Genomic DNA, 17,465 nt, shown 5'->3' with positions numbered 1-17,465 from the left:
AACCACCAGAAAACTGAAGTGGCACTGTGGTAGAGCGCTCACCTTGAGCTGAAGAGCTGAGGGACAGCACTCAGACCCAGAGTTCATGCCCCACAACCGACCAAAAAAAATGTTTACCAGCAATTTATTTGATTGGCTCAAGCCTAATCCCCAGTTCCTCTTCTGTGCATTAGTACTAGATTGCTTTTCTTCTGTAGATAGTAAAATATATTTTTAGACATTTGTGATATGTTGTTAACTGGGAAATCTTTCTTACATACAGAAAAACGGAAACCGATTCTATCTGAAGGAAGTGAATGCCAGCATATATTTGACTAATAGCACTGGTAAGCAAAGCACTGTCCTGTGTGTGGTACACAGAGGTTACACTAAAGTTATAAGACCTATAATTGTTCCATTACCAGATAGTGCCCTTATTTAATGACCAAAATGTAAGTCTGAAACACAGGGACAAAGGATGCTACATAAAAAGTATACTGTGACCACAGCTTAAAACCTATGATTTAGAACTGTGGTATTCTATCTTTGGAATAACCCATCTTTTCAAAGTATAGTGGGCAATAGTTAATGGTGGATTTTTAGATTAGAAATAGCTATGGAAAGATAAGGGCAAATTGAGTATGGTGGTGCATATCTGTAGTTTCAAAACTTGAGAGGCTGAGACAGGAAGATCCTGCATTCAAAGCCAGCCCAGGTTCTATAGAGATTTCCAAGTAACCCTAGGATATGTAGTAAGTCCCTGTCTCAAAAAAATTATTAGGGAATTTCTTTTTGTAGATAGACCCTTTCCAAGTTCCCATAATTCACTTTAAAAAACCCTCTGAAGACTGTCTCATTTTTTTTTTTATTTTCAGAGGCTAAAATGTTACTAACCTTTTTTTTTCTGTGAAGTTTTCAGCTTTGGAAATAACAACCTTAGCTACTGGGATGCCCCGTTGGGAAGTTCTTATATGTGCAACAAAGAGCAGATTGTGTCAGTGTCTGGAAAATTTCAGATAAATACCTTTAATCTCAGGGTCCAGCCTTTCAATGTGAAGGAAGGAAAGTATTCTACAGGTAAGAATCAAACAGACCTTATTAATAATTTATGTTCTGTTGACCAATAGGAGGCTTTGAAATAGAGAAATACAAACAACTCTTGACTCTGATGTACAGGTCTCATAGCCTCTAGTGCATTGTATACTGGCTTATTGTTTTGCTCAAGCTTCAAGCTAGATGTAGTTTTCAAGTCTGGAAATCATTTGGAACATTAAATTGAGCTTATGTAAGGCATAGATTCTCTCCCTAGATTTGAGTTTGGGGATGGGCACTTGAGACATCAGCTTTGAACATTTTACATTTGCTTTCCTGGGACCATCTTCTCACTGGAAAATGTTCATATCTGACTGAAAGCAGTTTGGTTTGATTTGTTAAGAAATGATAAAGAGTGCCAACAAAGCCTCAAATCTCATTACCTATGGTTTTGATAAAATGATCTGGAGATTTCCTCAAGCATGTCAGTGCAAGTGAGGCTCATTATAATGTGTTTGTGTGAGTGTGAAAGATCTATTTGGCATTACAAGATTAAAATTTGCATGAAGGAAAAGGAAAGAGTGTAAAATTCCTTAAGTGTCTGGTCTTTTTAAAGTAATTACTTAAAATTGGAAGTTTGTGGATCACAAACCTTGCTAAGCAAAGCCATTCTAGTCGTCTACATCCTTTTAAACAATTAACTATGGTTTTGAAGGAAATGTAGAAGTTCTGTTTCAAAGTGAATGAAGTGAATGTGTTGTGAGCCATCCATCTGCTTCTACAGAGGTGCTAAATACCTCATCTACTTTGGTTATGCCAAAATAAGGCAGGCTCTTCATCTTAATTCTCTTGAGACTGGAGAATTTAATCACAACTTGAAAAGTAATTTCCCTTTTGTTGATTTTGCTTATGAATTTCAGTTATTCTGATCCTTTGAGAGATTTATTTTGGAATCCATCTAGCTCCTCTACATCATAACCCTAATTTTAGGTCCAGATTTGTGTTTAGAATTGAAAATCATTTGCAGTATTGTTACCAGTTCAGGCCTATTTACTTCATCAGCTATAGTAGAGATGAGCTCTATCTTTGTCTTGTTTGAAACTGTGCTTTTTATGTACATAGAATTTAAGATGTTACTCACAAGGATTTATAACATTTAAGACTGATATTGGCTGCATAATCTATTTGTGGAACTAGGCTCTTGGTTATGGATACCTATAAATAGAATGCCAGGTAATACTTGAGTGTATTTGGGGAGGAAATAGAGCTGAAACAAGGCAGAGGTGTGTTGATTGAATTTTATTGGATCAATCTGTGTACTTTCTAGAAATACATAGAAAAATAGCTCTTGTGGGCTGTCAGTATGGTAGAGTGATAAGAAATTTAGTAAACACTCTCAAATTAAGAAGAAATCCCTGTTTCTTGACTCTTACAGCCACTAAAATAACATTCTGCATCAGGGATCTGCAAACATTTCCTGAAAACTCCAAACAGGGACTTAGGTTCACTGTCAATTTTTTTTAATTCTGCTATTGTTGTACAAAAACATCTATAGGTAATACATAAACAGATGAATGTGGCTGAGTTCTAATAAAACTTTATTTATGGATTCTGAAATTGGAATTCTGTATGTTATATGTTACAATATATCCTCCCTTCTCCCACTCCAATCATTTGAATAAATGCCATTTTAAACTCTTTGGCCAGGCTCAGCCCATGAACTACAGTTCACTGACCTTTCCTATAAAGAAATTTCAAAATCAGCCTGGACTATCCAATTCCACGATACTATAATGCTTCTGTTGTCCCCAGAGACATTTACTCTACTGATGAAAGGCTGATCTAGCTTTAGGGAAACAGGATCAATTAGATAAATAACTCTTCATTTTGATAAATACTCTTATTTTGGAATAGACTTGGAATATAAACAAACACAATTGTATACACATTTATTTATATGTATATATATCATGTAATACCATGTGTATTTATAGCTTTATCTATGAATATATCTTTATATATACAACAACATAAATGAAAGGACAAATACAGTTTAAAAATTTTAGACTAGTCCATAGTTTTCTATAGCTTTATCCAAAAAATATATCTGTTGAAATAGATTTTATATACGAACATTTCTGACTTTTAAATCAACATCTCTTACTTTTGGATATTCTTTTTTTTAATTATACTCACTATTTGTTACACACTTTTTCTCACTTACAGCCCAGGAGTGTTCGCTGGATGATGACACCATTCTAATACCAATTATAGTTGGTGCTGGTCTTTCAGGCTTGATTATCGTTATAGTGATTGCTTACCTAATTGGCAGAAGAAAAAGCTATGCTGGATATCAGACTCTGTAACACTAAATCCATTCATGATCTCTGTTACAAAAAAATAAAGCAAGTACAAGTACAAACATGAAATAATGTTCAATTTAAGGTATATTTAGTTTCAGTCTTGCACTTAGAATGTATGGGAGATTTCAAACTGAAACAAAAAAATAGAACTGTAAATTCCAAATGAGGCCTCTGATTTTGGTGTCCCCAACCATGGACTGTAACACAGTTACTTCTATAACAAAAGACATGTGCAAAATTACCTAGATTATAAATTCTATTTTACTGTTTTGAATTAGTATTCAGTGTTTTGTCTTTACCAATATGTTCAGACTAGAAATACACAGGAAAAATTATTTTTGTGTGTGTGCTGTTACTAGGCTTTGAGTTCTATGGCTTTTTCACTCATGCCTGGGAGCTCTACCACCTCCAGTCTGCATTTTTCTGATTAATTGAAAGAAAGACTTAGAAATGTTTTTGCCTGAGCTGGCTTTGAACTGTAAGCCTTAGATCTCAGTCTCCTGAGTATGTAGGATTGCAGGGGTGATCCACCAGTAGCCAGCTAACAAAATAATTTTTTTAAAGGGTTTTTCCCTGCATGACACTGGGTTGGGTCAATATATTCTACAATGGGTTTGTACTTGTTCTCTTTGCATTTTTTTGTGATTTTGTTTGCAGGCTAATTTAGATACTTTGCCTCGCTGCATATTTGATCTAGGAAAGAGATGGTAGTATGTTTGTTCAGGGCCTAGTAAGTAGTAGTGTGTTTTTCCTAATGAATTCTTTTCTCATGTGTTTTGAATACATTTGTTTTTAATGTGGCTGTAACAACAAAAGATAGAAAATATTTTTTAAAGTTTAGAGTAAATGTTTAACTTACTGTTTAATCTGCTTTTAAAAAAATTGGGTATTTCAATCTTTTAAATTGCTAGCTGCAAGACTATTCCAGCTAGGCATTTCAATCTATATTTTAGGTGCTTTTGAGATAATTGCTAGACAGTGCCAATGGAGAGCATTATTCCTTTGTGCCTGTATATTGGCCTCTATGTATAGTACTAAAATTAATGCAGCTTTCTCTTTAACTTTCCAGTCTTCCTTGGTGGTATGTTTTTTTCTTCTTCTTTTTTTTTGAAGAAGAAATGCTAGTATATCCAAGAACCTAGATAAAGAAGTGCACTTACACTCAGAAAATAATTTGCACTTAATCCAAAAGTCTTGGTCTTCCCTTTAGTCCATTAAAATGTTTTTCTTTTCTAGTTTGTGTTGATTGCTACAGCATTTACTAATTTGCCTTTCACATTTAAATGGTTCTGTGCTAATCAAAACTTATACTGTTATTGTTCATTATGGTAGAGGCATTATTAATTCATGCATTTTGTATTCAATTTGGTACTCAGAGAAATGCATCAGTTGTCAATTTACTGAGCATGCAACCCCTAATGCTTATATGAAAAAGCAATGCTTCAGCTTGATAGCACAGGAAGTGTTCCTTGTAGCTACCAAAACATCTTGTACATGCATATATTTATACACCATATGCATACATGCATATACTATGTATGTTTACACATGTAGATATAGCTGAGCAAATGTTAAAAATATTAGCATCTTGCTACACATTGCAGATTCTTATGGTTATTTGAGGAGGACAGATTACATGCCTCCCATTTACCTGAAAATGAGGAACTATCTGGGTTTGGCATTGAATGAAAGCATTGGTACACACATACATGCATGGTATGCACACATCCATAGTAGATTGCATGCTAGGGTATGTATGTCTGTAACTGTCTTTTGAGTTTTATTGGAATAAGTAATATTTTCTTCACTGAAATTTGCTGTCTCTTTAGCCTAAAAATTTATTAGTCCAGACTATATGCTTCACTGATTCTCTCCTAGAGCTTCATTGAGCTGCATTAACAGTTACAAAACATTTCTTAGAAACCAAATCTAAATCTGGATTTTAAAAATTACTTTCATTAAAACTGTGTTTTACTGTAAAATTATTAATCATATAAGAATTGATTAAGCTTTTATGAACATTGGCCTTAGGTATTTCTCATGAATCAAAACAAATTAGAACTGTAAGTGATTGGCACTAGCTTAAGGCTGTTGTTGTTTCTAAAAGTTTCTACATTTAGATTATAAATCTGATTCATATTAAAGTACTATTAAGCACTGTTTTATAGAAAAATATGACGAGTGAATATTTTTGTATTTTACATGGGCCAGTTTATATACTGCTATTTACACTATAATTTCCTATAACCATATGCTCTTTGTACCTTTTGTAAATTTTTTGTTTAATTTTATTGAGTTCACACCTTAATGGTAACACTCTATTTGGTTTCAGGTCTTCTTTATGTTTTAGCATTTGTATGAAGTAACTGGTCCATGTAAATACCTTCTGTGTTTTTTTCTCAAATGTTTAAGCCACTAGTTGATGTATGGTCTCTCTTTTTAGATATTTGCCTGTTTTGTTTGCTCAACATTGCTTCTCAAACAATAAAGATTCTTTTATTTCTTAAGGAAATTTGCTTACATTTTTTCCTATTGGTTAAGTTTAAGATTTTATGTGCTACATAATGGCAATTTCTTTCAACAGTAAAAACTTTAGAAATGCTTAGAACATAATTATTTCCAAAATGTTTTCTGAATTATGTAGGCCTCAAATGATACTAGGTTGGCTACAGAGTAAGAATCACGTGAGAAGGGTATATTTTTCCATCTCTACAGGATTTCATTTAGCAGGTTTGGGGTGAGAGGTGTGTGTGTGTGTGTGTGTGTGTGTGTGTGTGTGTGTGTGTGTGTGTGTGTGTGTGTGTGTGTGTGTGTGTGTGTGTGTGTGTGTGTGTGTGTGTGTGTGTGTAGAGAGAGAGAGAGAGAATGTATGTGTGTGTGAGAGAGTGAGAGAATGTGTGTGTGTGTGTAAGTGATACCTAGCAAGTGGGAGAAACTGGAAGCATGGCTCAGTGGAATCACATCAGCTTAGAATATTTATTTCATAGTAAAAAGTTCAGAGTATCTTTTTTTTTTTTTGGGTCCGGTCGTGGGGCCTGAACTCTGGGCCTGGGGCTGTCCCTCAGCTCTTCAGCTCAAGGCTAGCGCTCTACCACTTGAGCCACAGCGCCACTTCCAGCTTTTTTCTTTTTGCTTATGTGGTGCTGAGGAATCGAACCCAGGGCCTTGAGCATGCAAGAGGCAAGCGCTCTACCACTGAGCCACCTTCCCAGCCCCAGTTCAGAGTATCTTTATATACACTTTTCTCAATTTCTATTAAATGTTCATGCATAGCATGTGTATGCTATAGTAATTCATATGAAGCTGTTGATCTGACCAAAGGAGAACATGTCCAATGTATCTCTTGGATTACTGTAAAATGCTTTATTGTAAGTGTGGCTCAAGTAATAGAGTCCTTATCTACCAAGCAAAGGCCCTATTCAAACACCAGTACTGCAAAACAAAATTCTTGAACTTTCTAATTTCTAACTAGTTTCCCAGTCACCCATAAAAAAATTTAGCAACTTTAGCCAGTGATTTTCCTCCTGTGTGTTATCACGTTAAACAATGTACAGGTTGTCATAGCTCCCAGTATGACTACTAGCTACTATGTGCTTTAGTCACGTTGCTTAACTTCTAAGGTCTCAGTTCTAGGTTTTGGGGGCTTTAAAATCCTGTTAATTCTTATTTCTTGAATGATAACTTCCATTTTACAGAAGATAAACACATTTGAATATTTTTAGAAGCAATCTGGTAAAAAGTTGTTATATATCAAGAGCATATATTACATTCAGTATAGTCTGCACCATGCAAGTTTACTGCATGTTTTGTACTTCGTGATTTTTTTTTTGTTGATCATGGGGCTTGCATAAGTTATACTGAGTAACTTCAAATATTTCTTCAGTTCCATGTGATATACTTCAAATGATTTGAGTATAGATCTAAAAGGGATATAGAAAAGATGTCACATTAAGAATATGATATTGGGGCTGGGAAGGTGGCTCAGTGGTAGAGCGCTTGCCTTGCATGCATGAGGCCCTGGGTTCGATTCCTAAGCACCACATAAGCAAAAAGAAAAAAGCCGGAAGTGGCGCTGTGGCTCAAGTGGTAGAGCGCTAGCCTTGAGCTGAAGAGCTGAGGGACAGTGCCCAGGCCCAGAGTTCAGGCCCCCTGACCGGACCCCCCCCAAAAAAGAATATGATATGTAGAGATTTGGGTTGTAGGTCAAGTGTAAAGAGCCTGCCTAACAAGCATTAGGCCCTGGGTTCAAAACCTAGTACTGCCAAGGATGTGATTGTAAAGCCAACTCTTCAAGAAAGAAATCTGGTGTGTTTTGGTTTTGGTTTTGTTTTTTTTTTTGGCCAGTCTTGGGGCTTGAACTTAGGGCCTGGTTTCTGTCCTTGAGATTTTTTTGCTCAAGTCTAGTGCTCTACCACTTGAGTTCAGGGTTCCATTTCCGGTTGATTGGTGCTTCATTTGAGATGAGTTTATTTATAGACTTTCCTGCCTGGGCTGGCTTCAAACCATGATCCTGTGTAGAATTAGGATTACAGCCATAAGTCACCCCCCAGGCTCAAAGAGAATTCTTATTCTTTTTCCTCGTTTTTTGTTTTTGTTTTTGTTTTTGTTTTGTGCTAGTCCTGTGGCTTGAACTCAGGGCCTGGGCTCTTTCCCTGACCTTTTTTCAAGGCTAGTGCTCTACCACTTGAGCCACAGCTCTACTTCTGTCTTTTCCCTCATTTTTAAATTAGAGTCACCTTATTCAGAGAGTTCCATGTCATGCCTACACACACATATACACACACGTGTGCGCACATACACACACACACACATCTGAGAGAGAGCACCTTAATCAGACTTAACCCCTTCCATTGCTCTTCCTCACTACCCTAATTCCTTCTCAAACCACTCTCAGTGAACTTCATTGTTCATTTTCACATTAGTAATCATTTCTGAGAGGTGTAAGTATAGCTCGGTTTTCCAATTTTTTTTGGCTGAAAATTATCTTTGAAAATTTCTGAATTGAAAATCAAGAATTAACAGTATTTGATTTTGTTCTTTTGGTACCAGTCCTGGGACTTGCACTCAGGGCTTGGACACTGTTTGAGCTTTTGTGCTCAAGGCTAGCACTTGAGCCACAGCTCCACTTCTGGCTGTTTTAGTGGTTAATTGGAGATAAGAGTCTCACAGACTTTCCTTCCTCGAACTGTGTTCCTTAGATTTCGGCCTCCTGAGTAGCTAGGATTATAGATGTGTGCCACCAGCACTCAGCTATAGTAGTATTTTTAATCTACATGAAACTTTTCAATGAAATTTCAGTGGTCATGCAACTTTCTAATCTTTAAAATTTTTTTTATCACTTCTGTGGCTATTTGACTTTCACAGAACTGAAGGTGCAGTTCAGTGGTAGAGAACATGCCTATCATATGTGAGTTCCTGAGTTCAATTCCAGTACTAAAAACCAGAACATAATTACATGTTTCCTTCCCCCAGAAATACTTTCTTTTGGTAAGTATTAAGTGTACATTAGACAAGTAGATCAGGTCAAACTGACTTACACAATGAGCATTTTGTTTCTTTAGGATACAATCCCATTAAAATTACTATTTTACTAACATTTCTTTCCATTATCTAAAGAATTTTTAAAGAATGGATTCATAAAATCAATAGCTATTATAAATTAATATTTCACATACTAATTGAGAGCATTTTAAGTAAGGGACAGCATCTAGAAACATCTTTGTATTAGTGGAATTGCCTTTTTGATCTACTCTGGGAATATTTGTCTTATGTGAAAGCCTTATTGGCAGTATTTATGAAAGTCATTTCAGTACTAGGTCAAATACCCAATTTGGGAAAGAGGGCTATGTGTCTGTTGCCAGAATAAGAAATTAATCTACTAATGAATTTTGTAAAATCCAAGAGATATTAAATCTAAGGCATAATACTTTATGGTATGTGTCACCAAATACTTTATTGGCTGGGTGGTAATTTGGGAAATTGAAGGGATGAGCTAACTGGGGACTTTTAACACCCATCTACTCACAACTCACATCTGGCAACTTCAGCTATCTCAATTCTTAATAAAACTAAGTTTTAAAAGTTAATTGAATTGGCAGCCAAACTCAATGTCAAAAACTATTAAGTGCCAGAGTTGCGTCTTGTTCCCAGTTATTGCCCAAGAGTTTAACAGACAATAAAACAAAACAAACATACAAACAAAAAAAACAAGCCTGACACATTTCTTAAAATTAAAATTGCCTTATAGCCTGTCCATTTTTATTATTGTTTTTTTTTTTTTTTTTTTTTTTGTCAATCATGGGGCCTGAACTCTGGGCCTGGGCACTGTCCCTGAGCTCTTCAGCTCAAGGCTAGTGCTCTACCACTTGAGCCACAGAACCACTTCCCCTGTCCATTTTTATTTCAACACAATTCCAATAAGCATAATTACCTGATTTATTGATCTCTGGTAGATTGCAAGCCAAGAAGAGAAGTAGGATATGGGAATAGAAATGGCACTTGGACATCCTTGCCATTTTCTTCCCTGTGCAGGTTGTGTCCATCCATCTGCACCATTACTTTTCTCCAGTGTCATAGGAAGCTATCTTCCTGTCCAGGGCTTTTGGAATCTCCTACTTCTTAGGAGACCTTGTACCATTCAACATCTTCAACTTACCATTTGCTAATGGTAGTTTTCCTCATCCTATAAGCAGCTAAGTTTCATTCTGTAAGCATGTATAAGTATGTTCCACAAAAATGTCATCTTCATGTCCTCCTAACTCCCTCCATATTATCCTCTCTTAACCTTCAACCTATTGAGGGCAGTATTGTGTTTATATTCCAGATTCTTGATTTTTCTAAACAATCACTCTACACTCTTAAACCTGGAGAATTTGACTAATACCCTTTACCTTCTGTATTGCTAGACCTAATTGATATTTTTCAGGCTTCTGTGGGACCATTGTCTACATGCCTCTTTTCTACTCCTTTGTTCCTCAAATATTGGTATTCCCAAGGGTTTTGTCTCTGGGTCTAATTTTATTCTCAAACTGAGAAATATCTTTGTCTATGATTTTTTTCTTTTTTAAATCATTTTCAAGCAGTTGTACAAGGTAGTTGACACTTAACAAAACAGTATATAATACAATGATTGTCTATGATTTTTATTAACACTTAGGTTTATATAGCCCCGTTAGATACCTTAAACTCAATCAAAAATGGAGTGTCTCCTCCTTCCACATATCTTTTCCTGATCTCCTACCCATCCATTCTCAACACCTACAAACATAATAAATCTGAAATGCGTAGTTCTTCCTCTTGGATTACTATCATAATGACTGGCACCAGCATTTACATAATAAAGTATAGAATTGGAAACTATCTTGTTATCACCTCTTCCTATACCCTGTATATCAATTTGGTCAATTCTAACTTTGAAATGAATATTCAGTCTCTCTTGCATCTGTGCCTCATTTACCCCAGTTCAGGTCTGTGTTATAGGGTAATTGGCCTCTAGCAATAAGGATGCATCCTCATTTAATTACTGCTAGTCTTCCATCTGCCATAATTTCTTAAACAAATATGCTGATGAGGACTTTCTCCCATTGGGATATGGCATAACAACCAAGCATAATGTGCTAGTTCTGTAAGCTGGTCTTAGTATGTATTCTGCCTCTTGGCTCAATGTTTTGGCTATGCTAATCTTGCTTTGCCCCTGTAGTGCCATGTTTTCTTAGTCTGTCTTTTTGCCTCTTTTTTTCTTATATCTATAATGATTACTTGCTTGGTTAATTCCTATTTGTCTTTAAAAATCAGCTCAAATGTGACCTTTTCAAAGTGCTGTGTAACAAGGCTGAGTTTAGTGTGTATGTGAAACACTTCCCTAATAACTTGTGTATTGGTTGCCCCTACCACATGGCATATTTTCAAATTATAACTATTGATTTCCTTGCCTAGCTGTCACTCCAGATTGAGCATCTTTAAATGAACCCTTATGACACCAGGGACATTTTATAGTTTTCTTAACCATTATGAAATGACCTCAGATTGCTACTCATTCATTTCTTGTGTCTGCTTTGCATAGATGTTTACTTGGAGAGTTATTTCCTGATGTTCATTATTCCAGGCCATGTACTTTTTCAACATAACATTTTACCTTTGAAGGCTCACACCCAAGGAAAAGCTAATTATATTCATTTGTTATCTTTTGCTAAAGGAATCTGGGAACTATGTGATCACTGTATACTTTTTTGACCAATAATTGACCTTTTTGTTTCAAAAAGCATATGATTTGGTTATTGGAGATTCACTCGAGGAACATCTACCTCATTTCTTGATAATGAATGCCAATGACTTGTTACCTTGGTTTAAAAACAGAAGAAATCAAAGGAGGAGGCAACAATGCTTGATAAGAAATGTACTCATTAACCTTGCTCATGTGATTATAACCCCTCTGTACAGTATTTTCACAATAAAAAACATTTAAAAAAAGAAATGTGGGGCTGAGCATAGTGATGCACACTTGTAATCCCAGCTACCTGAGAAGCAGAGAGCAGGAGGCTTGAATTTCAAGGTTAGCATGGGCAATAAGTAGTGAGATTCAATCTCAGTAAACAAGCTGGATGTGATGGTAAAGTCTGTGATTCTAGCTACTTGGGAGGTATAAGAGGATTGTGGTCTAAGGTCAGTTGCACAGGAGGAAGTATTTGAGTCTGAGAAAAAGGCTGGGAGTGTGGCTCAAGTGGTAGAATGCCTCCATAGTACACATGAGGCTCTGAGTTCAAACCCCAGTCCTACTAACAAAACAGAATAAAATAGGTGAATTGGGAAGTGCTGTCATTTTAACTTAAAATGGGCAGATATGGAATTTTGTTTTTGTTTCTGTTCTCAATTTTCCTTTCTCCACATCTAGCTCAAGACTGCAGTGCAGATGACGACAACTTCCTTGTGCCCATAGCGGTGGGAGCAGCCTTGGCAGGAGTACTTATTCTAGTGTTGCTGGCTTATTTTATTGGTCTCAAGCGCCATCATGCTGGATATGAGCAATTTTAAAACCTGCAATCTGATTTATTACACAAAAATACATGCAAATAACAAAGTTTCCCTGCTTCTTAGCATATGAAACACTCTGTTCCTTAAAATTGCTATGCTGATAACTTTTAATTCTTAAATCTAAACCCCGGAATTTTGAGGTTAGTATTTACTAATAAAAACTGTTCTTCCCTTGATGAGGCTAAAGTTGAAAGTGTTGTATTTACAGGTCCTGGAGACAACTTGTTAGACTCTTGATATATAATGTTTTAAGATGTGTCTTAAGCTTTGGCCAAATTTTGGTTCTAACCTAAGATGCCTTAAATTTATTAACATGGTCATTATAAGAATAAAATACATAGTTGTATCTTACTGGAATTAATAAATATTGTTTCACTACTGGTGTTCTGTTTCAATGCATGAAACTATACCGGTTTAAACTCATCACTGTACCTTTGCAGATAGTTCGTTCAGTAAGTATTGATGTGAAATTCATGCCCATCAGATATACATAACCTTATTTGTCAGTGGAGTGAAGTAGAGGCTGTCCTGAAGACTATCCACATTTTTAAAGTTGTGACTTTTGCTGTTGTTGTTTTTCCCATTCGTGTTATGGACAAAATTACTACCTCAGGTTTGTGATTTTTCCCCACCTTAGGTAAAAACAGTCCCAAGAGGCTTCCACAGAACTTAAGCTGGTTTTAGAATTAAAGGTCTTTTATTATTTCTTTTTCATCAGTATAGACTGAAAAGATTCAAACATATATAACCACTTACATTGGTTTCCTTTTTTCTTTGCTCTTTGGATGCCTGATTAACATTGAAAGATAGAAATAGTGTATGAACTAATTAGGACAGATTGTGTTGTGTTTTTCTACTTCATCTTGTTGATCTCTGGAGCATTACAATTGATTTAGTTTTGTCATCATGCTGGTACTTATGAAATGTAAGCTAACATCAATCTAAGAAGGGAGGTGGTAAAGCACAGTGGGAGGCTGTTCCTTCTTCCAGACGGCCATTGTGGGGACATAGACAGAGGCTGCTGGCATTAAAATGAGCTAGACAATCAGCCCTTACTGAAACATGGGCCATCGTATTGAAGCACAGGTATTGAATGTATAGATAAATAAGAAGGAAGCTTAATAGACGAGAAGAGTTTCATATTGAAGAGGTTATCAATTTGCATGTATATGTTGGCTCATTCAGGTTTCTGGAATTTGCTGATTAACAGCGTACTGTATCTTGTTACTCAGCTCTTGATGTGTTTGAGGGCTTTCAGTAAAATACAGTAAGTTCTTCCAAAGAAGCTAATGGGGTTAATGAAATCCACATTATGTTTCTAGAACCATAACAAATTTTGTGTGAATAGCAAAAGTATAAGAGGATAAAAAGTAAAAATTAAAGAAAGTATACACACTTATATCACAAAATACACCAAATATTACATTAGGGTAATTAGTCTTATGCTGGAAAGGAATTTCAGGATTATTTACTCAAATGCCATAATTTTGCAGACAAGGGAGTAACTCCACTGAGATTCCATGTCCACTGTTAGTATTTTGCCAAAAATGAAATCTAAATAGGGAAACAACTGCTAGCTGCTAGTTTATGCAGGAGACGGTGAGATCAAAGTTAGACACTTGGAGTTGCTGTACTGTTTTGCTTAAATATGGTTGTGTGCCACTCCTAGAGTTTGAACTCAGGACCTAGGCACTGTCTCTACCATTTGAGCCATAGCTCCATTTTTAGCTTTTTTTTGCTGGTTAGTTGGAGATGAGAGTCTCATGGACTTTCTTGTCCAGGCTGGCTTCAAACCCGAAACCTCAGATCTCAGCCTTCTGAGTAGCTAGGATTACAGACGTGAGCCACTGATACCTGGCTTCCTTAAGTACTTTTAAGTAGTGAATATTGGCCTTTCCGTTAATAATATATAGAACACTTCCATTATGGCCTCTGTTTAGTAAGTCAAACTTTTTGATGTTTTTAGATGAGATTACAGAGATTGAGAGAAAGAAGGGAACAAATTGTGGACTACCTGGTTTTTATCAAATGCTTTCAGATGTATTTAATCCTCAAATACTTTATAAAATGGGGATATAGCATCATCCCCCTTTTATATGTGAGGAAAGTGAGGCCTAGTTTAAATACTTGGACAAGGTCCTTTAGCTAAGTCTTGAGTGAGTCAAGATTCAAATTTAGTTGAATTCTGAGCTCAAAACCTATATTGTATAGTGCCTTCTGGTAGTGCAATGGAATGGACTTCTGTGTATTTGATTCTGTCATTTTTTCCAGGCCACCAAACAGCAGAAATTAATTATATGACCTCATAGCTACCTAATATCTATATCAAAATATTAGACTATTTCTTTTTTTTTTAATTCATGGGGCTTGAACTCAGGGCCTGGGCATTGTCCCTGAGCTTTTCTGCCCAAAGCTAGTATTCTGTCACTGTGTCACAGCTCCACTTGAGGTTACCTGGTGGTTAATTACAGATAAAGAGTTTCACAGACTTTCCTGCCCTGGCTGGTTTTGAACTGCAATCCTCAGATCCCAGCCTCCTGAGTAGCTAGGATTATAGGTGTGAGCCACAAACACCTGGCTGTACTGTATTTCTTTATCCTAAGTATTTTTAACCTAACTGAATTGTATGGACAATTCTTTTTTTTTTTTTTTTGCCAGTCCTGGGGCTTGAACTCAGGGCCTGGGCACTGTCCCTGAGCTTCTTTTGCTCAAGGCTAGCACTCTACCACTTGATCCACAGCACCACTTCCATCTTTTTCTGTTTATGTGGTACTGAGGAATCGAACCCAGGGCTTCATGCATGCTAGGCAAGCGCTTTAACACTAAGCCACATTCCCAGCCATACAATTTTTTATGTGGTGCTGGGGATGGAACTCGGGGCCTCAAGCATGCTAGGGCCTCAAGCCCTCTACCATTGAACCACACTTCCAGCCCCATTTACTTCAGCATTCTTATTTATACTTTAATGGCAGATGTGGCAAGGGAGAAACAGCAAGAAAATGCACAGGCAATTGTTTTACATGTAGATGATTGCTCTTTTCTCCAGTGTTATTAGAAAATTAAATTTAAAATCATGCCATACTGGGCAAGCATAATTCTCTATTTGGACTCTTTTATTCTCCACTTAATGTCTACTTTTGGTGCTGAGGAATTGGATGTGATTTTAAATGAAGTGATAGTAAGATATGGGATGATCCAGATGCTGTGAATTGTTCAGGTGCAATTTGAAAAAAAAAAAATAAGGTTAATCCAAGAAAAGACTAATCCAATGCACACTCAAATGTTTATTTCTTGTTTGTTTCTACTTAATTGCATCCTTTACTAATTTCCTTTCCTTGCTTTCTGTCTGTTCTTTTCTAACAGCTGAAGAATGTTCTGCTGACTCTGACCTCAACTTTCTTATTCCTGTTGCAGTGGGTGTGGCGTTGGGCTCCCTTATAATTGTTGTATTTATATCTTATATGATTGGAAGACGAAAAAGTCGTACTGGTTATCAGTCTGTATAAACAATGAAATCTAGTGCTTATCTTGCAATCAGAAGTTATGTTTCCATTGGCTTAAAGCCAGGAAATACTGTGCAATAGATTGTTTAAGATATACAAACTAACCTCAGAGTTGCTAGCTAACTTGGGCATGAGTAACACTTACTTAACAAGAAAATGTATTAGGACCATTTTTCCATCTTCACTTTCTTCATTTGTTAAAATGTAATTGAAAGAAAAATTATGGCTTAGCATATGTCTTTTGAAAGTAAATAGTGATTTCAAGCCTCTGGATCCAATTATAAAAGCATTTTTACTGAAGTATAATTTTATATGTTGCAGTTACTTGTATTTTGCTACTTTGTTATTTGCAAAAATCAAAGTTTCGAGAGAACTGTTGCTTCTGGAAATAAATTCAAGAACATAATGAATTCATTTTCATTGGTGGCAAACACAAACTTTGATTCTTAATAAGACTTCCTTTCCCTACCTTTTCATGAACATTATTTAAATATGTGTCTTTCTGTTAGTTAAAAAAGACAGAGGGTTGAGAGTGTAGCTCAGTGATCACTTGCAAGACCCTGGGTCCTATCCCCAGTACTGCCAAAAACAGTCACAATAATAATGTATCTAGTAGCAAAAAAATCTAGTAGATTTCTCCATTACTATTAATGGCTATTATATTTTAGCAGTATTTGTGTGTGTGTGTGTGAGAGAGAGACAGAGACAGAGACAGAGACAGAGAGATGGTCCTGGGGCTTGAACTCAGGGTCTAAGCACTGTCCCTGAGCTTTTTTCTCTAGGCTAGCACTCAAACACTTGAGCCACAGGTCTACTTTGGGCTGTTTGGTAGTTAATTGGTAGATAAGAGTCTCACAAAGTTTCCTGTGTGCTGGCTTCAAACCACAATCCTCACAATACTCAGCCTCCTGAGGAGCTAGGATTAGAGACATGAGCCACAAATGCCCAGCTTTTTTTCTTTTATCATATTTTTGTCTTCTAGAGTTTGTAAAATATTATCTCAGACTTGGTATTTATGCTGAAGGAAAAAGTAAGTCCATCACCTTTTTTAAAGGTGTTGATTGAATGTGGGTTATTTTTTTAAAAGACTTATCAGCATACATTAGTAGTACAAGGGGATTTCACTTATGGTTGTTCAAGGTTATGATTTAGAGGCTTTCCCTGTAGAGCTTTAACTTGTTTCGAAAGTCAATTCATCCTGCACTAACCAAATCTATATATGTTGTGTGCCTCCTGAACTCTGCTTCCTTATTTGAGTGAGTTCACATTAATATTCCTAATGCATTGATTTTTTTCTTATGGCAGCAAGTACTAACTCTAGAGACTAGTGGGCCATGCCATGTCATCAGTCAGGTGGTTGTTTAACCAAAGCTGCCCCAGGTTTATTCTGTAAAGTTTTTGATCTTTACAAAGACTTAGATCTCTATAGGGACCTCTAAAATTTCCATTTTCTGGAATAAGGTATTAGAAACCCTTCATCCTTATGTTTGCTTGATTGTTCAGCTGCTGACTTGCCCTTTTATTTGGTAGCACAGTGCTGTGGTTGTCAAGACCCAAA

The 17,465-nt window shown here is 36.2% G+C and overlaps 1 protein-coding gene across 2 annotated transcripts in view; it reads left to right on the top strand.

The window, feature by feature from the left end:
• The window catches only part of Lamp2 (lysosomal associated membrane protein 2), a 46,142-nt gene extending 33,360 nt beyond the window's left edge, over positions 1–12,782 (top strand). The window contains exons 7-9 of one of the 2 annotated variants that reach the window (XM_042665813.1): positions 263–326; positions 892–1,056; positions 12,265–12,782. In XM_042665813.1, coding sequence (XP_042521747.1) covers positions 263–326; positions 892–1,056; positions 12,265–12,404 — 369 coding nt within the window. In that variant the 3' untranslated portion in view covers positions 12,405–12,782. Of the gene's footprint in view, positions 1–262; positions 327–891; positions 1,057–3,237; positions 5,887–12,264 lie in introns of those variants that run through there. The other variant, XM_042665814.1, reaches the window with a different exon arrangement.
• Positions 12,783–17,465: the final 4,683 nt, after the last annotated feature.

Source organism: Dipodomys spectabilis, unplaced genomic scaffold (genome assembly GCF_019054845.1).
Source record: "Dipodomys spectabilis isolate Male_0828 unplaced genomic scaffold, ASM1905484v1 ptg000348l, whole genome shotgun sequence".
In the NCBI taxonomy this organism is placed as follows: Eukaryota; Metazoa; Chordata; class Mammalia; order Rodentia; family Heteromyidae; genus Dipodomys; species Dipodomys spectabilis.
Note: the sequence above shows the minus strand (reverse complement) of the source record. Positions and strands in the feature narration are given on the sequence as shown.